The 24,234-nt window shown below is 48.4% G+C and overlaps 1 protein-coding gene across 1 annotated transcript in view; it reads right to left on the bottom strand.

Annotated features, from left to right (window-relative positions):
- DUSP10 (dual specificity phosphatase 10) overlaps positions 1-17,504 on the bottom strand; it is a 39,477-nt gene extending 21,973 nt beyond the window's left edge. Inside the window, exons 1-2 of the mRNA XM_015061649.3 lie at positions 17,030-17,504; positions 13,989-14,827 (exon numbers count right to left, since the gene is read on the bottom strand). Coding sequence (XP_014917135.2) covers positions 13,989-14,784 — 796 coding nt within the window. The 5' untranslated portion in view covers positions 14,785-14,827; positions 17,030-17,504. The remainder of the gene's footprint in view (positions 1-13,988; positions 14,828-17,029) is intronic.
- Positions 17,505-24,234: the final 6,730 nt, after the last annotated feature.

Below are 24,234 nucleotides of genomic sequence, written 5' to 3'. Positions count from 1 at the left end.
GTGCAGCACATTTCAGTTTGGGCTAGCCCCATTTCAAAGGCTCAGTAGCCACATGGGACTCATGGCTCCCGTAGTGGATAGCACAGACAGAGAAAACAGCCGTTGTTATTTCCATTAAATGAGTTAGTGCTTGGTGCCATCCCATCCCCTTTTATAAATGTTAACTCAAATATGTATGTGCACATGCTCACACGTAGGTAGAGGCAGTGGCAAATGACTAAAATCTGAAATGCCAAAAGCCACACTGTTGGTCAGCTTCACAGAACAGGAAAGAGCCCCTCTTTTCTCAGAAAAAGAACCACTGTAGCTCGGAGTAGAGAGGTTTTCGGATAGATCATCCCTAGTGGGCTCTTCTACTCCCAGGCTCCCGTGTCTCCCCAACACGTGTTCATTGTTTTTTAAATGTTTATTCATTTTGAGAGAGAGAGAGAGCGAGAGAGAGCGAGAGAGAGCAGGGGAGGGACAGAGAGAGAGGGAGAGAGAGAGAATCCCAAGCAGGCTCCACACTCTGCCAGAAGCGTGATGCGGGACTCAATCCCACGACTGTGAGATCATGACCTAGCCGAAATCAAGAGCTGGACGCTCAACTGACCGAGCCACCCAGGCGTTCCCCCAACGTACATTTCATACGGCAAAATCAAGGGACTGTGGGCAACAGCTTTCAATGGGGAAAGATGCCCAAAATCACGGCGCGGCCAGATGAAGAAGTGCCACTTGCAAGGGGCAAGTGTGAATGGCTGGGGACTAAAGGGGGGCAGGGGGAGAAAAACCATAGGGAGGAGTTTTGGCTTCTTGAGTCACTGAGCAGCCCCTCCTCACCCCAGGCCACCTCCCAGAGTCACTGCCCAGCCACCAGCTAAGTCTACCAAACCAGTTACCCGCCCCCCCCCCACCCCCTTCACTTCCTAGAAAAAGCTGTGTCCTGTAAATCCAGAAGAATATCACTAGCAGGAGACCGATTTCAAGCAATTATTCAGGCCGCTTTGTAGCATGAGATTCTCAGGCCCCAAAACATTCTCTACGGTTTGTTTTTTGGTTTTGGGTTTTTTTTTGGGGGGGGGGGGTGGAAACGATGCTGATATTAATATGAAAGCTCTGTGTCTTAATCGTGGTGCCCCACATTCAGCTTCTCCCAGCTTTTACAAGGGAGAGCGGCCCATCACGTTGGCATTCCTCCAATTCATTCAGTTCTCACTGGAGTTGCGGTGGGGGGTGCCAGCCACCCTCAAGGTAGGAATAAAGGGCCCCTAAGAAGGGCAGGCGAATGCACTTTTTACATAACATGCAAGATTAATTATAATAAATGCAATCCAATTCACATACCTTATCAAGGAAGACAAGCTAATTATCTGTTGGAGAATTAGCTCCTATTTAAAGGGCATTTTACCTCAATTTGGCAAAAAGAACTAATGGGAATAGTCTTTCCATTCTGATGCATTCTTTGGGCTGCACCAGCTTCGGGGCTCAGAAGACTTGAACACTGCCCTGAAACCACAGGGCTTAAGAAAGGGGGAGGGAGGGGGGCGCCTGGGTGGCTCAGTCGGTTGAGCGTCCAACTTCGGCTCAGGTCATGATCTCACGGTCCATGAGTTCGAGCCCCGCGTCGGGCTCTGTGCTGACAGCTCAGAGCCTGGAGCCGGTTTCAGATTCTGTGTCTCCCTCTCTCTCTGCCCCTCCCCTGTTCATGCTCTCTGTCTCAAAAATAAATAAACGTTAAAAAAAAAAAAAGAAAGGGGGAGGGAGGAACACAGAAACACGTATCACTCAGCATCTCCCAAAGTCTAACTCTTTGTGCTGTTATTGTAATGATGTCCCTTCCAAAGTGTCTTATCAGCAGCATGAAACTGGGAGTGACTCATATTTATGACACAACATAGGGTTGGCCCTGCCGGACCGTTCACGTCCACAAACGCTTCTGTTATTTTAATAGTGCTGAGTGGTGCCTCGATACTTCCTCGCTCTGCCCACCAAAGCAGAAGTCCAAGATTTACAACATATCCCTCTAGGGTGCGGGTGCCATACAGGCAGCTGGAATGTGCAGGGAGACCTACGATCGAGGACAAAGACCTCCCTAAAAATCAGTAACTTTGATAGGTAGTTGGCTCTTGTATCCTCAAGAGAAAAACAGGAATAGACAAGTGGAAGGGAATCACGGTAGAGGGGGAACCATAAAGCCAAGGTAGCTGGCCCCAGCCACCATTCCTCAAGGTGGGGGCAGGGGTGAAGAAGATTCCAGGCAAGGGAGTCTCCTAAGAAGTTTCTCTTATAATACCGAAAATTTGGAGATAACCTTAACCTCATTAATAGGCAAATTAGTTAAGTACAACGTGAGGCATCCATAAAATAAGACATGTTACAACATGAAAAGAAAATCTGATGGTAATACAGGAATCAAAAGGACACACGATATAAAGGGAAAATGAATTTCAGTTTCTATACGAGAAATGCTGCAAAATATGCACATATATGGGTAAAGAATGAAGAGAAGATATAAAAATGAAACTAGGCTGGTCAGGGGGATTAGTAGATGATCTGTTTTCTCCTTTCTAAAACGTCCTTGATATTCCAACAATGGGTATACAATTGAGTCTCTGCTAAGACTTAATTTTGTAAGATTTCCTTACATAGAAATAGTATATAATTTTCCAGGATGGCACTGATTCAGAAAAAAATATGATGTAGGTATCTATCCACCCCACCAGAAACACTGGGTTGTCTCAAACCTTTAAACGAAGCAACGGAGAGTTGTTTCTATTTATATTGTACCAGTGGCAACGTCATTTTTCTGAATTATAGCACTCCTGTACCCCCTGGACACAAGTAGCTAATGATGAATTATTTGTGTGGGTATTTGATATTATAATCATGAAACCTTTTTAATAAATGCTAGTCATTATATGTCTGGCACTGTTCAAAGCACCTGTACATGTATTATCTAATTTAATCCTCCATTAATTCCACGAGGAAAGTGCCCTTGCCCTCCCCATTCCAGGGATAAGAAAACTGAGGCACACCGCATTTAATGTGCTCAAGTGCATGCTTCTAATAGGTGGCCAAGTCAGATTTCCAACTCAGCCAGCCTGGCTGTGGGACCTGTGCTGTTAACTTCCATTCTACGCTCTGCCTGCTGGAAGAGATATAAATTCTGAAAAAGAACAGTGCCTACAAATACAGATCAGCGGACCAACTCACTGAGAAGTCAGCTACCAAGCTCACTGCAAAGGGAAAGGGAACGAAAACATGGAGTGATCTGGCCAAACACTTGGACCCCTGAGATTTTCATATTTAATAACAACTCAGATACAAACCAAAGGATTACAGTCCCACTGGGGTTAAAAAAAATTACGGGGCACCTGGGGGGGGTGGCTCAGTAGGTTAAGTGTCTGTTGATTTCAGCTCAGGTCATGGTCTCAGTTTGTGGGACGGAGCCCTGTGTTGGGTCCATGCTGACAGTGCAGAGCCTGCTTGGGGTTCTGTCTCTCCTTCTCTCTCTGCCCCTCTACCCTCTCTCTAAACATAAATAAATAAACTTGAAATAATAATAAATAATTTGTTACTGAACTAGAGTTAGGAAACACGGATCCTATACCAGTTCTGCGACCAGCTACTTAGACGCTCTTGGGTAAATAATCAGCGTCCCCATCGGTAAAATGGGAGAGTTGGAACAAATGCTCAGTAGTACCGCCTGAATGAATGATGCTTCTGGCCCAGGTTCCCAGGGGGCCGTTCTGCTAGCCTTCAAGGGTGTCAGTTATGCTTTTTCCAGGGTCCGTCCCTGCCACACTCCCTGATTATCTGAGCTGTATTTGTACACTTAGGCTGTAGAAGGGAAGAAGAAAGATAAGAAAGGAGAAAGAAAGCAGAGGGGAAAAAGAATAAAAAGTAAATAGTTTGGTAAGAACTCTGTTCCCTTATCCCAGAGAATTAGCTTCCCCAAAGGATAAGGAGAACCTACTAGAAGTTCCTTCTTCACACAATTCAGGGCGGGGGGTGGGGGGGCGGGAGGGAAATCTATAGTTAATGTTTATTATTCACACTAACAGAATGGATAATGGATACGTTAGGGTCTTTGGGCTGTCATCACACATTATCTCATTTTATACACACCTCGTATCAGATAGTGTTTCATCTATTCCTTCTCACTTCCTAGATCTAACTTTGTCCCGTCTTTCTTCCTGCTCTAATTCCACTCTAGAAAGTGAATAGATTAATACTTGCAGAAAGAACATCACCCTCACATCCGCAGGTATCCTAAGGTTCTCCCCATTGACAGAAACCCAACAGTGTTGTGCCCAGGCTCTCGCAGTCCAATGACCTTGGACAGGTGCCTGGGCCTCTCTGGGTCTCAGGCACTCGCATAGAAACTGGAGTGTTATCACGAGCTATAATGCTTCGAGCGCAGAGTCTGGTAGGCAATAAACATCGCATAATGTTGGAGATCATTGTTGCGGTTTTCAAAGCTTCTTTAATCAATCTGTTACTCCTTAAAAAGCTTCAAGCTTAAAAAGTTTGAAGTTGCCAAAAGCTGAGATAGAACCCAGGGTGAGGTCACGGAGAAGACGGCTCTTCTCTGAGGACACAGAGGGGGCCAATATTCTCACCAGTAGCATTTTCAATTGAGGATATACAAGAAAATAGAGGGGATGAGGAGGTAAAACATAACTTAGGGCGCATCAGAGAATGAAACACAGTTAAGGCGACCATTGGGAATGAGATACATGCTCCCTGATAATTAAGCATGTGGCCAGCTTGGAAGGAACTTGGGCCCCAACCTTGTAAGAACTGGGTTTCTGTTCTTGTTCGCCAGCTCACTGGTCAATAACATGGGAGAAACTATTGAATCCGTTCCTCAGATTCTGCATCTGTAAAACTGGGGATCTGAGACCGCTCTGATGAAGCTGCTCTGAGAAATAAGACACAGAAAGGACAGCCCGATGCCCAGCACACAGAAAGCATTCAAGAGCTCTTAATTTTTGTCCCAGACTATCGGGAAGATCTTTCTTTTTTTATTTTTTATTTTTCATTTTTTTAATTTCAGGGATGATAGGTTGGCCAGACCCAGGGTGGTTATATGTGATTAAATGGTGTTCTGCGGTCAGATTAAAATATCACTTCATGGGAACCATAAAACCATCCTGATAAAGTCTTATCATAAAAATGTGCTATTTTAATAAGACTAGAAATACAAGCCCCAAGAAAATGTCCCCTATCCCTCCAAAGAAGCCCCCCCCTTAGAAGTCTGCATCTAGACTTCCTCTCATAAGAGGGAAGCAGATGCTCTAATAACTAATGACAACAATTCACTGTCTTCAACACTAGAACCCAGGACTCAAGTCCAGGTCCTGGACGATCCTGTCACCATAACCCTGAAGGTATCCTCTGTCCTCATACTGTCGTGTCCCCTTTTTTCCACTGCCTCTCCTTATGCACGTCCCAATCTGTGTTTTCTTGTCACCTGCCAGTAGCAACAGCAGCAGATATTTAGCCCAGTGGTTGTGGACCTTGGGGCCGTGATTCAAACTGTGTGGGATGATTCCTTCCATAGAATAAATATGAAGTATTAAAGAAGTGGCTACTGATGTTCTGATGCAAAGAGGTGATTGCCTCATCACCTGGGGACACCACAGAAGGTGAGCTGAGCTCCCATTATGAGCTGAGGAGTGGATGTGCCTCAAAGGGTACACCAGCTGGGTGTTACCCCTGGACCAGACAGCTTTATCTATTTACCTGGTGGAGAAATTTGGCAACAGATGCCCCACGGGGGTCCTGTTGGGATGGTGAGACAAAGACGATGAAACCCTTTGGTGGAGCCCTGAGGATGTTCGGCCTCGTTTTGTTTTCCATGAAATTCGAGTCTTAGAAGGTGAATTTAAAAAAAAAAAAAAAAAAAAAAAAAAAAATATATATATATATATATATATATATATATATATATATATATGAGTAGGCCTTCACTGCAAATAAAACCTCAAAGGCAACGCAGATAATTTGATGAATCCACAAACTCTTTTCTTCCTGTTAGTGCTGTTCCACTTTGCCAGAGGCAGGGCTTGGGGTCACAGCCTTTATCTTATATGAAAGTACCAGTGTGGCTCATTTCCTTCTCCGAGAGCAGAGGCTCAAGGTTTTTTTCCCTTTCATTTACATATAAAATAGGGGTCTTGCTGGGGTGAAAGATTGGAAAGTGTGTGTGTGTGTGTGTGTGTGTGTATATGTGTGTGTGTATAAATATATATATATATATGTGTGTGTGTATGTGTGTGTGTGTATAAATGTATATATACATGTGTGTGTATACACTTATAAGTAATAGATGAGATGAGGCACAAGCTAGAAAAAAAAGATATTATTATCTTCCTCTTGGTTTATGGATGAAAACATCTCAAGAGTTAAAGACGTCATAATTAGAAAACACACATCAACTTCAATATAAAATGTACATTTCGAAAATGCACGGTAAAATTCAGGCTGTGATTCATACTCGTCATTTTCTCTTCCCTCCAATTTTTCTGAATTAGTAAGGTCATACAATATGAATGAAGAGTAAATAGTATATGGAAACGCAGCCAATGAACATTTGCCCAAGAGGGACCCATATGGTTTAGGGGAAATAACGCAGGCTTTGAAATGACAGAGACGTGTGTTTTTACCCCAGCCCTGTCTCTTAGAGTGGTTTTTAATTGTACTTGCAAACTTCTTCTTCTCCTTCTCCTTCTCCTTCTTCATCATCTTCTTCTTTTTTTTTTCCCTGAGCAGGCTAAAACCTTGTCTTTGAAATATCATTTACAATGCTTGTTTGCTTAACATGCCCTCTTTTCGTTGGGAGCATGCAGGAAAAAATAAACACCAGTCCATTCCTATCAGCAACATGTCCAAAATTAGGTCCAAATTACAAAGTTCCACTCTAATGCTTGGAGAGGGCCTGTCAGCCCTGAGCTCCTAAGGCAGAGAGAGAGTGCATCTTCCCTTTTCCATTAAAAACCAACACATTTTTTTAAAAAGTCATTTCTCTTTGGATCAAGTCTTAGAAAGAAATCCTGTTGGCCCATGAAGATGTGCTTAGAAAAGGCCAGACTTTATCTTGCAAAGGAGAAATAAAGGACAAAAATGCCAAGTGCTTCACAAACATGTACTTCCCAAGAGAATGGCATTTCTAAAGATGAACTGCTCCCTAAACAAGATTGTGTAGCACGAGAGGATGAAGAAAACAAACAGGTACATGATCTTCAAGGTAGAAAGGATCTGGAATATACTGGCCTGGTCTGTATATGCTCCCATGCTAGCATTTAGATTTTGAGGGTTACAGCTACAGATTCCCCAGCTCAAAAATTAGTGCCCAGCACATAGAAGGCATTCAGTAATATTTGTTGAACAAATGAATGCATCTCCTCTACCCACGGGCTGTATATCCATGGAGACCAACACATCAAAAAGTCCCTAGAAACCTGAGATACTTTGGGACAAGGGTGCATTTTGATACATGTTTTCCAGCTCTTTCATAAACCATTAAGTTCTCTAGAAGATGGGTTTAAGTCAATGTCAATATTTGACCTATTAATCTAGGACCCAGGCAAATATCGGGTCCATGAGCTACTGGTTTTCAAAAGAGCTTAGACTTAGGTCCCTATAGTTCTAGACTGAAATCTCAAAATTCAACAAAAATGGTATCAATACAAAAAATGATTGATTAAATGTTACTTCATATTTGTAAGCTATACAGTAGATCCTGTTATCATTAGATAATCACACACACACACACGCACACACACACACACACGCACACTCTACCAACCTGGCAAGACCTATTTTAGCACTGAGGACCAAGGCTCTAAAATTAATCATGCATGTGACCTTGGGCAAGTTAAATCTCTCTAGGCCCCATTTCAGTAACTGCATAATGAGACTGGACTAGATCAATGGTTCTCACACTTTCCTGCACGTCAGAATCACCAGGGAAGCGTTATGCACACGCTGTACCCCAGACCAGTTTAACCAGAATCTCCAGAGGTGGGAACAGAGCATCGCAGGTTTTAAATCACCCCAGTGGATTCCACTGGGCAGCCTGCAGGGACGACTGTGGGACTAGGGGTCCTCTAAAGTCCCTTCCTGTTCTAAAAACTGGGATCTTGAGCTCAAAGAACATGAGAAGACCTCTCCTGGGTTCAGAATTTCTCTCCCTAATGTGGAGTGTATCCTTGCCTACCTACTTGAGTTAAATCACCAAAGCACTGCAAATCGACACATTTTTATGCCCAAACTGCTCCCCCAGGCTGGGGCAGGAGGGCCTGGCTGGTGGCAATGCTGAGCCTAAGGAGTGAGAAGTGGGTCTGCTCCTGGTCAAAGGCTCACACCTAGGCTGTGCAGAGTTTTTCTGCGCCTGTGATTCTGTCAAAACTCCCTCCCCTTACCCTCCTTTTTCTAATCTAAAATCATGATCTACTACTGCCAGGAAAGCAGTTTCTTGAACTTGTCCTTGACAAGCCAGATGGTTAACTTAACTGATCTGAATTGGTAAGGACAAGTGGTTGATATTTAACGTGCTCCCATAGTACCGTGCTTAGGGCAACTTGCCATCCTCCCCAGTGACCAGTGTCTAACCTCAGAGGATCTGCAAGGGCACAGGGGTAGGGGAACAGGGCCCAGGGGCTGCTTCATTGAGAGCCATGCACCAGGCACTTGATTTCCGCTGTCTCAGTTCATCCTGTGATGTTGGAATTACTCCTGTTTCACAGCAGAGAAACAACCGGGGCTCTGGGAGGTGACCTGAGCTCCCTAAGGACACCTACAGTTGGTCCATAGAAAAGCCTAGAACTGAGCTCAGGTGTAAGTGGGCTAAACCACACTTTGCTGAGCACACAGCGAATGGGGAACAGATAAAGCAAGGACAGGGATGGGGGGCGGGGAGCTCACTTACATCCTTTCACTTACAGCTTAATTAGGAAGAAGGACAGGATATCCAAGAGCTCAAAATACAGGCAACCGTGAACCAGTTGAGAGCAAAGGCCCAGGTCTTGCTTCAAGAACAGGCCTTCCCACGATTCCCCGCCTTTCCTTCACATGCCATCTCCTCACAACTCAAAGCTTTCAGAACCTTTGAAAATGAAGCACATTCCCCCCCCCTCCTTCCACCTACCCTTTTATAGTCAGACTACAATCCTTCTTCCAAAAATAAATCAGCCCGAGAGGCCAGAAAAAGCGACGCTTAATGGTTTTATACTTTCATCATTTAGTTATGGGACGCTAGTTGGACAGATTTATCATCACATTTTTACAGATTCCCCTACAAATAAATAACTCTAGGATATGCCCAAATAACCCTGGCCTCTTGACCTAACATGTTTTTATAATTATTTGGCACTCCAATCGTATGCTACTTAAATTAGGTAACAGTCACCAAGTTATTTTTAGGCCATAACACCACACACACACACACACACACACACACACACTCTCTCTCTCTCTCTCCCTCTCTCTCCCTCTCTGTTACATCTAGCTTGCTATTTGTACTCCTTTGCCAAAGGAGCACAGATTGCCTTTTTACTGGCACCACCATTTCTCCCCAACCAATAGTAATAACAATATGAAGCCACATTTACTGAATGCTTACCATATATGAAAACCGGTCTAGACAGTTTGCACACATGAATTCATTCGATTCCTAATCTAACACTATGAGCTAGCTACTGTTATATCCTCTTTTATAAGTGCAGAAACTAAGGAAGTAAGGGATTTAGCAATTTGCCCAAGGGCGCATGGCTGGTAAGAGGGGACCAAGACTAGCTTCAGACAGACGGGATCCCAAATCCCACCTGAAGGTCTCCACCATTTGCTACAAGGCAAACGTTCAGCACGTTTGGATGGTAAGCGGAGGTTCAGAATAACAACGATAAGTTCGTGCATGTAGGTATGTCTTGATTTCACATATCTTAAAAAAAAATCCTCCTAACACCCTGAGAGACAAGAGGAAGACTATTTGTTCCCCCCCAAAACAAAGCAGGAATAGAATATTGTCACAGGGTCCCTGATTTCCAAGCACGGGCATTTATTTTGTCATACTCAGTATTGCCCAGAAGTGTTAACTTCAGAATCCTTTGTGATTATGGAAAAATGTGCAATCTATGTTGTTCATTCCTCAGGAATCATGATGGAAGATTTTATGGTATAACAATCTAACTCTCTATGTTATCAAATCTTCCTTATGGATCAGCCTTCCTGACGTGATTTCCTCTCTTCCCCTGCTCCCCACTCAACACCTCTAGCCACGGCAGCAGGCCTGTGGGGGACCGAGGCAGTTGGTCAGTCTTTGTATCCTGACAGCACAGAGCAAGTATGGGCAGGGGCCCTACAGACCCCCAAGGAAGTGCCTAGAGCCCCCTCCCCCACTCGCTTCTCCACAGACCTGAGAGCTACCTAGCCAGAGTGGAATTCTAAGTTTGAAAAATTCTCAAAAATGGTCACACGACCCTGAAGGTTTTAGGAGTGCAAATGTTGTCCACGCTAGACTATAAAATATTCCCAGCCTTCTCAAGGCTAAGACACTGAGTTCCAACGTGAAACATATTTGAATACATTATGGTCTATGCTAGGAAATATTTCAGCAACCGAAAAAGGAAGAGAAAGCCAATTGGGACAATAGTGACACCTGTTTACTCTAGGTGATAGGCATGTGGGTGCTCTTTAACCTCTTTTCTACTTTTCTATCTATTTGAAAATCGTTATTAAAGTTTTAAAGGCACACACCGTCTTTCGAGAGGAGCAAAGCTATAGACTATCCTTTCCAACATAGGCCTATCGGTGATAAAATAGTTCCCTGAATCCAGCTTTCCTGAAAAGTAAGGGTACCCTATAAACACCATGACAAAGGTGGTAGTTCCCATTAAGGAAGGGACCGGAATGGTCTAGTCTTCTTACTCCGTTTGGTTAGAAATTATACCAAAAAGCAACTTGGGGTGAAACAGATTGTGGCCCTTTCAGAGACTTTGCAAATCCCTACGTATTTATTCATTTGGATCATTTTCACCAGGATGAGCAGAAGCACTGGTCTGATGCCATTTATTCTTCGGAAGCTGAGAATAAAGCATAGATTCAGACATAGGTCACCACAGGGAGGGGACTGTAAATTAGAACAGTAACTTAATCCCAGGGGCTTCTGCGCCTCTGATCGGTTTCTTCCCAACCTGACACAGCATTACTAAAATGGTAACTGAGCAGCCACTCTATTTGATAGCACCAAAAATGGAGAACATGGCATTGAAATAGGGGGACATGAAACTTGGACAGGGAGGGTAGCAACCAGTGTTTACAAACACAACCCGGAGAATCAGTTGGGCCAGCCATAAATTACCCAAGATTGTACCGAAATCTCTGAAGAGAAATTAATGAGGCCCCAGAAGTTTCCGCCTTAGACTTGCAACCACCTTCACCCCCATAGCTTCCCTGTGAAAATCGCTCATTCCAAAATGGTACCGCTCCCACCTCGCTAACATAAAATCTTACATCACCAAGGGAGGGGTTAGTAGAATGAACCCCACCAGAGAACCCAGACCAGAGTGGTCGGCTTGACCCACTCGAGAACTTGGGAGAAGTTGCTGGCCATGCGCTTCTGCGAGAGGCCCACCCCGTTCTTCACCTCAGTGGTGCTATGGGATTAACCTTTGGTTTATTTACCCAGATGAAAGCGTAGGTAAGGGGGGGGATTCTCATCGCGATCGCTTTCCTTTCTTTCCCATCTTGGTCCCAATGTTAAGCCGTTCCCCCAAAAGAGACCAAAACGGTAATGACGACAATAATAAATAATTAGATTACAGGCCCTTTTGCTCCTAAACTATGTATTTTCAACCAACTTCCCAGATACTTGAAGAAAAAGCCCCCAAAACTACAAATAATCCAACCTCTACCACCAGCGCGTCTTCCAGGTCGACCGCCGCTGTGTCTCACCAACCCGAAAATGACGAGCCCTCGGGGCGGCTGCCCAGGGTGCCCAGTGGTGAGGTCAGCAGCATGTCCGGCCCCGCCCCACTGAGGCAGTCTTACTCAGTGACACCGAGGAACAAGCCCAGGCTGCTTGGACTCTCAAGCTGCATCCACCAGAGAGGAACCCCACTTCCATCAGTAGCACCCAGGAGACTCATTTCCCAGCGATGGACAAGCCACCCCCAAACACAACAGTGTCCGCAGCAAACGAGAGGGTAGGATCTACAACTCCTCCTAATCACCCTCGTGTTCAAGGTCAGGGTCATCTTCATTTCTATTGTTTGATGCCTGCCCTCAGATCATACAGACGTAAAAGGTCTACTGTCTCTTAACAACATCTCCTCTACGTGAGCAAAGAGATGCCCCGCACGACCACCGGCTAGCCCCTCTCTTTGCTCCCCACTATTACAAATGGGAAATTTGTAGGTCGTATTTTTTCCCACCCGAAAAAAGACAAGACAAGCCAAGACCGTGGTGAGAGAACACTAGCTGGGTAAGCCTACTGGGAATTACTCAAAGTCAACCAAACCAGAATAGGAAACGATAAAATACACAGATTTTCCTCCACAGAGGAAATCTGAATATATCCGTAACCCTGAGAAAACCCATCAACCACAACAAAAAAGTCTGGGCCCTGCTGAAACTCTCTGGATGTGACCTCCATTATGTTCTCCTTCCCACCAGACCCCACCGACCCTAAGAAAAGTTGTGCCTTTGTGGGAGCACAATGACAGCAAGCTTGAGGAGCTCAGGAGAGGATGGGATCGGGGGACAATATCAGAGCAATTCAGAACCGTATTTCCAACAACACTACTTAAGAAAAGGCAGAATGCGTCACTGGGAAGACGAGGAGAATGGCGGAACTGTCACACAAAGACAGAACAACCGACTTGCTCATCCCAGTGGCCTGCTGCAAGTGAAATATGGAAGGTATTTAAAGGAACCCAGCAATGCCTTTGGTCAACACTCTTCAGGAGACTTGGTGGTGATGTGGCCCAGAAACCGTATACCTTAGCTCTAAATACAAGAGAAGAAAAGAGAGAGGATGACTGTCTCTCACGATCACCAAAGGACAGAAGACACCGAAGACGCACAGCAGTGCGTAGTGCCCCAAAGGACAATATCGGACGCCAAGGAGGAGCAACAGGGAAAGATCCCAGATGAGGGCTCCCCTGCTGGGTTCGGCAACCCTGGGTGAAAAGGAGCTCAGGAAAGAGTGGGTAACTAACTCTTCCTGCCAGGGCTCAGCAACGCTGACCTCACAGTTATTCCGCATCCAGGGTACGTGGGCAAGTGACCCACCACTCCATCCTGGAAGGAGCCATGATGCCAATGGTTGCCAGGTGAGGCCAGAAAGAACAACGGGTTGGGGAGGTATTTCATAAAAATGTCTCTGTCCCCCTGGAGCTTTGGCAGAAGAATGCACGTTTTGGCTACTCTTAACGCTTTCTGTGGGGCCTTATAAGAAGGGTCTCTGCCCTTCTTGAAGGTCACTTTATAAACCACCTAAAAGCCCAGCTGGCCAGAGAGGTGAGGAAGAAGCTTCCCCACCAAAAGAACTGGTACCTGTAGGTTTACTTGTAGTTCACCATAGTTGCTGCTTCCTCCGTTCCATCAACTTGGGTTAAATCTGAGAGACAATACCTTTCCAGCTGGTTATTGACTGGAATGGTGCTACCAGCCCAGATAGGACTTGAGAAACCATCTGGTGGCACAAAGCCCCTCTTTAGAAAGATGAGAAAACAGTCTCAGAGAGGTGAGATGCTTGCACCACGCAACCGAGCGGCTGAATTGAGACTAGAACCCAGGGCTTCTAGCTTCCAGTTCTGTGTTACTGGGCTTTTCTCACTCTTACCAGAACAACGAAGGGCCAAGAAGGGAAGACGAGAAGAAGAAAGCCTGGCTTGGCCTCGGGTCGCCAGGGTAAGGAGGCTGCCGGAACTTCTAAGACCGAACCCGCACTGGACCCAGGCTGACCGGGACTGCGCGGGGGAAGGGGGCAGGGAGGGCATTACCTTTCAACACCAGAGGCTCTTTGCCTTCTCTCTTCAGGGACTCGAGGACTATGTGAAGAGGCTGGGAGGGCATCACTCGGCTCGGCTCATTGGTATTCTCATCATAAACTATAATTTCTTTGGAAAAGATCCTCTTGAAAGAGTCCTTGCCTTCCCTACAGGAAATCAAGTCTAAGACAGTGATCTTGCCCTGCTGCAGTCGCCGCCGGCTGATCTTGTCGGCACAGTTAATGTGGACAGCTCCTTGGATGTGACTCTTGTTGTACTCCATGAAGGGCCTGCAGTCAATGATGACGGGGCCCTGGCTCGGCAGGTGGCTCTTGCTGCCTTTGGCCATCTTCTTCGCCAGGTCATTGGGGTAGATTATTTTGATGCTGGCTAGCTGCTTGGGGGTCCCTGACACAGGGCTTCCCACCCCACCTGACGGACTTAAAGGGCCTGCGTTCTCATTGCTGTTGACCATCTGGCTGGCAGGGCAGGCGGTAGAGGTTCCGATGGCAGCGGCGACGGCCTGGGTCGGGGCCTGACTGTCCTTGTCGTAGGTTGCCACAGTGCAGCAGCTGGCACTGCTGCATCCACAATTCAGGGAGCGGGCAGAGCCGCTGGATGAGGGCATATACGTCAGATTCGCAGCCTTGAGGGACACGACGGTGGTGGCAATGACCGGAGGGCGGCTGCTACTGCCGGGGGCGGCAGGGCCAAGGTAGCCTGAGTCTAAACAAAGGTTGAGGTCCTGAGGTCGGACGGGCCTAGACAATGCCACCACTAACCTGTCGTCTAAAGGAGACGGAGGCATGAGGAGGCTGAAAACTGGCAATTCAAGAAGAACTCAAGACAGTCTGTAAAGAAGGGGAGGGGGGAAAGAGAGAATAAAGTCACGTGACACAAAAGGCAGTCGGCTCCAAAACCTGGGCAAGGTCTCCGCTTCCCTCTGAGGGAAGGGGTCCCAAGGGCCCTCTACCACGCCACTCTCCAAGCCTGGAGCTCGTCCTTAGAGCTGCCAAGAGGATGTCAACCTGAGGGCCCCCGCCTACGTGGTCACCAAGTCCACGGCTGCATGGACCATCTACACCAACGCTGACGAACGACCTTCCGCGGACCCACAGCAAAGGTCGGCCTCGGAGACAGCAAAGGCACGAAGACTCAGACAAGCTGAAGACAGAAAGGAAGGCTCTTCAGAGGCATCTGTTCTGGGCCTCATCTCCTGGGCAGAAGCATCGGGCAGCCATCTGAGAAAGAGCCACTTGTCCACCCTTACATACTTTCCATTTCATCCCCTCACCCGCTGCAAAGGCAAAGCAATGACCAAGAGCGCTGGCATGGCTCACCAAAATATACAGCAGCTAAATATACATCGGGGGCGGATGGCAACTTTCTGCACATCAGAATGAAAGTGTCCCCCTTCGTGAATCTCTTTAACCAGCAGCTAGTCTCGCTTCCCACTCCTTTGAGAGGCACAGCTCGGTCACATTAACCCCCCCCCCCCCCCATGTTTCCTGTCAGTCTCCTATAAATTAATCTGCATTTCCCCTTTTGTTACGAACGAAATGTCCCGAAACAAAGCCTCGGGCCAAGGAGCCAAGTCTTGTAACCCCCCAGCTCTGGCGGACCCATCACCCTTTGCTCCTCTGCTGCCGACCTCATCGCCCCCCCCCACCCCCACTCCTGCCTTTAAGGAAAGGACCACTTCGACTCTCCTCCCTCCTTCATTTCTCTGTTGGCACACACTGTGCATCCCAGAGCTTCTCTCAATGGCAGGCAGCCACCATAGAGGACATTTCAATCCCCCACAGATAGACCCTTGCCCCTTGAAGAGGATGAACTCCATAGAAAGGACTTCCCGATTAGCCGGTCCCTGTTAAAGGGCGCAGGGAAGGGTTGCCCGCTAGGTCCACCTCCTGTTTCATGAGAGGACGCCTGCAAAGGAACAGTTCCTTCCTTCCCGTGGGCACAGGGGCACTCTCTGACCAGACCTTCCTGGGTCCTCCGCTATTAGACATGCACAGAGAAAAGAAACCAAACCCCATGCAAGAATCGCTCACCTAAAGGAACTTTAAGAGATGGCTGGAAAAATGTCATCTATCATCCGTCTACACACGACCGTCACCATTCTCTGACACAGAGCCAAAGTGTCACAGGCAGAATCCACACGCGCGCGCACGCATACACACAGAGGCACCCACCCAACACGTCCACAGATCCCCACCGACTCAGGTTTCTCTCTCCCACCTTTGGATGGGAGAGAAGGTTCCATCCCCTTCCCTCCCCCCTCCCTCTCTTCTTCCTCCCTCCCTCCCTTGCGTAGTATTTTTTTTTTTTTTTTTTGAAGAGCAAGTACTATTCCAGAAGCTATAACTGTTTCCCAGCTGGACCAAGCTGGGAAAGTCTTTGCTATTGTGTTACCAGGTAGGGCTCGTCCCGGGATCAACAGCCCGTTTCCTTTGCGAGGGACGCAGAAGCGTGTTTCACGGAGACACAGGCTGGGACCCCCACCTCCACACAGAGTGCGCGGCTCACACGCGCACACACACACACACACACATACACACACGCGCGCGCACGGAGTGTATAAAGAGATCTGCATCCCTGCAGCAGAGGGTCGGGCGTATATATTGCCCGTGAAACCATCCAGACTGGCCCAGGAAACCTCCCAGCGAAACACGGAGCTACCCCCTCTCCCTTGCTAGTCGTCCTTCCACCTCAAGGCAGGGGCTGGAAAGAAAATTAAGTCGTTCGAGAATGCTACTTCCCCACTCCTGGGCGCTTATCCCCCTTCGCAACAGAGCGCACGAACAAGCCCCTGGCATTTAAAACTGCCGCAAAGCATCCCAACAAACCTCATTTTTTCTTCTCTCCAAACCCAACCGGACTGCAGACAGAGTAAACGCACAGGGCAGCGTGAGCCAACAGCCGGAACCCTCTAACCTCACCTGCTGTGGCTCCCCCGTGAGCATCGCATCGCACACACTCACTCACACTCACACTCACACCGCCTTACACTCCCAGGCTCTCGGGAGCAGCCGCGGTGACTTCCAACTTACTTCATAAATAAGCGTAGCCCTCCACCATCTGGCGCTCCGCTTCAGCTATGGATTCGCCCATTCAGCCCCCATTCACTTGGCTTCATTGATCTCCAGCAGCAACATAGTTACTTTCTCTTTTGCTACACTGTAAATGTAAGGTTCTGGGGGGGCGGGCCGGCTGCCGACCGACGGCACGTTGGGCCAATAGGGATCAGGAGAAAGCTGACCGCGGCCTCACAGTGGCCCGCGGCCAATGGGCAGCCTGGGGGGAGGAGCCGGGGGCGTGGCCTCGTCTCTTTAAGGAGGGTTTATCCGACGCCGCTCAGGGTCCTCAGAGTTAGAACACTGGCGGTGATGTCATTGGCAACCAATCAAAAACTTAAAAGGGCCAGCCGGGGCCCGCGCGGAGCAGCTGCTCTCTATTTACATGTAAACCGAACCGGCTGGATGCGGTTAACCCTTTCCGGGGCTGAAGTGTCAGTGGGCTGGACTCGCCGCTCCGGCTAAAACTGGCTGGGTCCCTTTGCCAGGATCCCCCCCCCCCCCTCGCCCCCTGCACCCCCGCTCCCGGTGGGCAGACCGCGCTTTCCTTTTCCTTCTCACTCGGGACGGAAGATCAAAAGTGTCGGAGTAACTTTCTCCAGGCAAGAAACAAGAACAATCACCGTCCCCAGTGGGCGAACCGGGTTCTCCGAGTCGCTCGAGGTGCTTTGACAAACGCGAACCCGAGAGCCACGGACGTCGCCGAGCCGCCAGCCGTGGGACCGACGTGAGCGCGCTGCCAGGGGCGTCGCTTCGGCGGCGGCCCGCGAGCACCCGCCGCGCGCTGGGGGCCGGGGCGCGGGCGCGGCTGGCGAGTGGGCGGGCGGGCCGGCCCCGGGGAGCGAGGCCCACCCAGCCGAGCTGCGCCCCGCGTCTTCGGGCCGCGCGACTCGGCTCTGCGTCTCCGGGAAGCGTCGGCCGCCCGCCCGCCCGCAGATGTCGCTGCCCCTCCGGCTGCCCTGCTGCTACCCCGCGCGGCGGTGGCGCGGCGCCCTCTGGCTCGCCTGCATCTGCGCCCCGGTCACGCCCCCGCCGTCCCCCCGCCCGCGTCCCGGGGCTCGGCCGAGGCGGCGCTGCGGAGGGCTGCTCAGAGGTGGCGGCGGCCTGCGTCCAGGCCAGAAGCTACAGGGTGCGCGCCCACGAGGCCCGGCGTCGCGACGGGGCTCGCAGTGCGCTCGCCACACCCCCGGGGACCCGTCTGCCGCCCGGCGCGCGGCATCCCCGCGCCGTGCCTGCCGCCCTCCTCCCCGCGTCCTGGGCAGCCGCCCCGCCACCCCGCAAGGCCCCAGGCGAGCCTTGGACAGTCAGCCCGGCGCTTCTGGAACCCCGCCGCTGGCGGACAGGAGCTGGAGCTGAGAGTAAACAACCAGCTTGCGTGCAGCTCGCGGAGCGTCGAGGAGGCGGCGCCGACCCTCTGGGTTTTCCAGACTTTTGCCGCCCGCGGAAGTCGCGGGCCCAGGCACGCGTCCGGAGAAAAAGAGTGGGGGGCGAGAAGCCGGCTCGCGCCTGGTCGGGAAAATATCAGGGCCACTGCGGGAAGGTTTTCTTGGGGTGCGAAAAGGGGTGGAGATGACGAAATGGACTGCGGAGAGCCTTGCGTCACAGAGCCCTAAAGAGAAAAGAGCTTTTTCCGTTCCCCTCACTGGTCTCAGACGGGAGCGAAGGAGTGAAATAATTACAGTGGAGGACATTGCATTAGGAGCACTGAAGACATTTGGCGATGATTTTTCCTTAGGAGCTTGAAGGTGTTTGGAGACATTCTTCAGGCTCCAGGCCTATTAAGTAAGCTAAGTGGCGGTGACATATTCTTATAATTGCTTTAAGTGCAGATCGGAAATCAGAAGATGCCATACGATGGCCGGCTGTGCTCCAAGAGCTACTAAGAGCAACCCCTTCGGGTTCCTCTGGAGGGAAAATACCTGTATAGTTTTTCACGTAGGTGTGTCCACATACACAGTCCAGCTTTCACTCCAGGGTTTCAACGTGCAGTAAGTGAATACAGTCATCTTAAAAAATCATATGATCATCTTTTGTGTAACCCTTCTGCATTAACAGACCAAGGCACCTACACCCTTCATGATAACTGAGTACTTAGGGCAAGCCCGTTCGTCCTTACACCTTGGGGATCAGCAGGTCCTGGCTGAGGAAGTTGGTTTTGGGTAATTTCCATAGACCTCAGAGAAGAAGTTCCCAGAGGGTCTACCCTGGATCTATTTGGAGCTTTAATAGCTTAACCATAGACGACTATTGAATAAGCGTTCACTAATTCAGGGTCAGAGAGTTCTGGATAGAAGTCCTGATTCTGACACACATCTGTTGTGTCTGTTCATCCAGAGTCACTGTGTTCATTTGTTTATCTGTAAAACGGTAATACCCCAGCCCAGAAGGAAGAAGGAAAAGTCCTGGTGGGGAGGGGCGGGGGAATCGAACACTTGTGTTGATAACTGGGTGCCTCTGTTTCAAAGCACTTGTGATCTCTAGATTATGAATTCATTGCTAATGCCTCACGAACTAAGCCCAAACAAAGTAGGCTTTATACAATTACAGAGGAGTTTATAACAGCTTCTGCCACAGGCCCAGAAGGGGAATGTCACTTCAAAAACAAATGTAACCCATTTAATGAGATGATTATTTTATTATAGTTTCAAACTAGTGGATTATTATAATTTAGTTGACTAAGAATCGAAGCCATCCAAGTTGCAAAATTAGGAAAAACGACATTCCTCCTCATTTATCAAACTTGAAACATGGAAGAATTACCAGATCATTCACACACAAACATGTCATTTTTTTTTTAACTAAGCATCTCTAAAGGTACAGCTTATGTTCAAATTATAGAATGGTAGGAAACAGTTTACAGGTGGATGTTGTTTCAGTCGTTATACTTCTGAGCTTCTTTTGTACAAACAGAGGTGATTGTGTTCCTTTAATTTTTTGTTTTGAGTCATAAATGTGAGAACGCTGTCCGTAATACCAGCCAGTCGATGGCTATGAACCTGATCCGTATACAAATAACCAGCAAAGCCTTAATGTTCAGTTTTAGTCCCAAAGAGACAGCAAAACATCTTCGCCGTATTTGAGTGTTCTAATGTGATTATGCTGAGCCATATCTTTGTTCCGACAAACATCATAAGGAAAATACTGTTTCACCGCAAAGCACTATGTGTTAAAGCCAAAAGATGGAGACGACTTAGACTGACACAGAAGATATAATATGGATAACGTCGGGAAAAAAAAAAAAAACACGTACTAATTAAACGACTTCCTTAATGGGCACTCAAATGGTGATGAGTGTGAGATGATGACGGCAGAAGGTAGGGATGGGTGTGACAGCCGGGTTTTCAAAATACTCCTCCGGGTCAAGGTGGATTCCTGGAGGAATTCTAGAATTCTAGAATGAAGGCAGAGAAAGGCTTAAGGAAAACTTAGAAGGAATAAATCCCAGGGTAAAGGTGATCGCGGATCCACAAGAGGTGGAACATGAGCTGAGTGACAGAAAGGTGAGGTGTCGAGCAGCTGAGGTCACCGAGGCCAGCCTGATGAAACGTCGCGCAGCACTTTCCAGGCCCAGAAGAAGAGTGGCTCCGGCAGCATCTGGTGCGGCCGTGGAAACACAAGCGGGACCATCTGCGTGTCTCTCTCCATGAGTTTGGAAACGGGGAGCCCGCAGATGTTTCCCGGTAAAGTCATGGATGGGATGGACCTATGCCCGAGCCATTTAAGATTCTGTGCTTCTGTGCTTTCTGGTAGGGTAGCCATTTGCCACATGAGACCACTGAACACTGGCGACGTGGCAAATGGGAATTAAAATGTGCTGTGCGTTTAAAGTAAATGCCGAGGGTGCCTGGGTGACACTGTTGGCTAAGCTTTCAACTCTTGATTCCGGCTCAGGTCAGTATCTCATGGTTCATGGGATCAAGCCCCAAGTCAGGCTCCGTGCTGAGTATGGAGCCTGCTTGGGATTCTCTCTCTCTCTCTCTCTCTCTCTCCCTCTCTTTCTTCCCTTCCCTGTCCCTCTCTCATGCTCTCTCTCTCTTCTTTCCCAAACAAACTTTACAAATAAAGTAACAAAATACATGCCGGATTTTGAAAATTTCACGTAAAAATGTGAAATATCTCAATTATTTTTGTATCAACTACATGTGGAACTGTGCAGATATGTTGGGTTCAATAAAATATGTTGATGAAATTAATTTTCCCTATTTTTGTATTTGTTTATTTTCCTTCTGAGAATAGAGCTATTAGAAAATTCAAAAAGACTTATGCACTTGACATAGGTTTGTGGGCAGTGCCGTTCTAGAACCTGCAATTTCTCCTTTGATTTGAGGTCACTTTGGGGCCAAAGGGACCAGAACCACTCAGTGTTAGATCTGAACCGGCCTTAGAGCTTATCTAGGCTGGTGTTTTTCAAACCGTGTGAGGATGAGCCACAGGGAATAGAGACACCCAGGCCAGGGGAAGATTAAAGAAAGAGCCCTGGGGGGCGCCTGGGGCGGGGGGGGCTCAGTCAGTTAAGCCTCCGGCTTCAGCTCAGGTCACCGGCTCGCAGTTTGTGAGTTCGAGCCCCGCGTCGGGCTCTGTGCTGACAGCTCTGAGCCTGGAGCCTGCTTTGGATTCTGTGTCTCCCCCTCTCTCTGCCCCTCCTGTTCTCATGCGCTATCTCTCTCTGTCTCTAAATAATAAATAAACGTTAAAAAATATGTACATATTAAAAAGAAAAAACAAAGAAGAGAAAAAGTCCTGAGAGGTGAGCTGAAGGAGCTCTGGGACCACTCCTCCTTCCTCACACACTGGAGATGTATTCTTTTATTCCTGAGACTCCAAAGTAAGATTGCTTTTGAAGAAAGGATTCTGGCTGGTGTTTTGTTTTCTTTTGTGGTGTTTTACTCAGGGCCCATCACTTTGCCCGTAAGGCAATCTGAGGTCCGGCGAATGGCGATAACTGAGTCAAAGCCATGCTTGACCTCAGGACTTGACCTCAACTTCACTTCAAGGTCCAGCGTGGTCCCTACAGTGCAGGCAGCGAGTGCCCCTTTGGGGGAATTAATAAACTCCCTGTGTCAACTGAGGCAAGCCGGTCCCCTTCCCGAGCAGTTAGCTGTTCGTCCCCCTCGGCTCGTCCCTCCGTTGGTGACCTCAGAGATGCCTACTGCTCTTTGTCAAGAGAGAATTCTGGCTAGGCCCGAGTGTGTGGATCACGGACACAATTTTCCTTCTGAAAATACCAAACCAAAAACTCACTGGCGGTAGGTTTCCAGCAATGCCTTGCTCTGCAGTGGATGGCCTATTATTATTATGAGCTGCTACATCAAAGGCTTCCCGTTTTCCCCTTTGCCAGGCTGAGCAATCATTCTCTCATTAGAAAATGCTCTTGGACCCACAGTGGCTCCAGCCCAGGAGGCTGTGACTGCCGGCTGCAAAGACGAAAGGCAAACACTCCCGCTCAGCGTTCCTAGAGCCCCTCCCGGCTTGCCTCAGGTCTAAGGAGTGAAGGCGTTAATCTAACACCCTCGGTGGCTGAGGACGGTACCGCCCCTGGGTAGAATAAACTCCTTTCCGTTTTGCCCAACGTGTCACGATGCGCCTCGCTTTTCTTTACAATTCGGCATTGACCGCACTTTCGGGATCTGGCAGTGGGAAACAATCATAACGGGTTAACACGCACGGAGCGTTTTGCTCTGGGCCCACTGCTGTTGTCGGCCATCTAGGCGCATCCACTCGTAGAAATCTTCCCATCCACACTGAAAGCTATAAGGAAGCACTGCTTTGATTAGCCTTAATTGGAAGAGGAGGCAACAGAAATACAGACCGGGCAAGAATCTGCCCCAGGTCACACAGCTACAAAGCAGCAGAGGCAACATTTGAACCCAGACAACCGGGCGCCACAGCATCTGCTTTTAACCATTCTGTGTGATTTAATTCACTCTCTCTGTGATTTTATAAACTTCTATCACATCCCCTTCAGCCTCCAGACTGCCAGCGTACTTTTAATTGCCTGCTTGTGAGACTTCGCTGTTTTTTCCCCTGCTTTCTCCTGCACTTCTTGGAGTCCTTTATGTCCTCACATGGTCTCTCTCACTGCTGGATCCTCCACGTTTGGGACGGGATCAAAACCTCCACCGTGTTTCCAGAATCCTCCCAAAGAGTGCTCTAAACTCGGTCAGTGTTTTGGTCCCCGCTTCAGGCTATGCTGCCAGAGTCCAGGAAGAGGCTAGGACAACTCCATTACCCCGACGGCGTCTCGCTCAGGCTCCCATCCCAGCGCCTGGCCCCAGAGCTAGGGCGCAGCGGGAGCGCAGAACGTTCCACGCAAGGGGATGGCCCCACTGCGCATTTTTCTTAACTCAGCCCCTTGAACTCTTTTTCCCTAGATGCGCAGCTTGGCTGGGCTGACGCCTTTGAAGCTACCGATCTGGGCCTTCTGCGATAGGGGGAAGTCAAGGCCCCTGGGAAGTCCCTAAATTCAGTCCTCTTTTGAAATACTTAACGCAGATATTAACCACGGGAGCCCTGTTGCTTGTGGATCGCCGCGTTGGCTCCTCAGTCTTCCGTTCATAGTTTAACTTCAGTTTCTTTTTCTCCTGGCCTCCACGCAAACAAACATCAGCATCTTTCTCGTTAGCGCACATCTCACTCTGGTCCATAGCGCACATCTCCATTAGCGCACATCTCACTCTGGTCCATCCTCGAACTTTCATATGTGGCCGCCCCCTGTGTGTTGTGCTATCTTCCACGCTCAGGAAAAATTCGCCCTTCCTGCTCGCTTGAGTTTGAGCAGAAGGAAGGCACGTTCTTTTTCACTTTCAACATCTTCCCTTTTTTAGCATCCAAAGGCATCCGTTTCTGTGTGCTCCTGTCCCGGACCTGCCGCCCGGCCAGTGTTTATTTTCCAGCATGTGACTGATGCTGATGAATCGCTTTTTTCAGAAAGAGGCATGGCATCCAGACCGGTGCCTGGAGGCTCACTTTGCCTTCTCCTGGGAGTCGGTGATGTGCTCAGAAAAAAAATAAATAAAAATAAGAAAGAAAGAAAGAAAGAAAGAAAGAAAGAAAGAAAGAAAGAAAGAAAAGAAAAGAAAAAGAAAGGAAAGAAAGAAAAGAAAGATATTCTGGCATTATTCCAACCTGAAAAGTCCTGGTTCTAGTGTTCTGTGATAATGTGGCCCATGTCCCCCTAGACA

This window comes from Acinonyx jubatus, chromosome E4, assembly GCF_027475565.1.
Source record: "Acinonyx jubatus isolate Ajub_Pintada_27869175 chromosome E4, VMU_Ajub_asm_v1.0, whole genome shotgun sequence".
NCBI lineage: Eukaryota > Metazoa > Chordata > Mammalia > Carnivora > Felidae > Acinonyx > Acinonyx jubatus.
The sequence above is the reverse complement of the archived record's forward strand: the minus strand, read 5'-3'. Positions and strand labels throughout refer to the sequence as shown.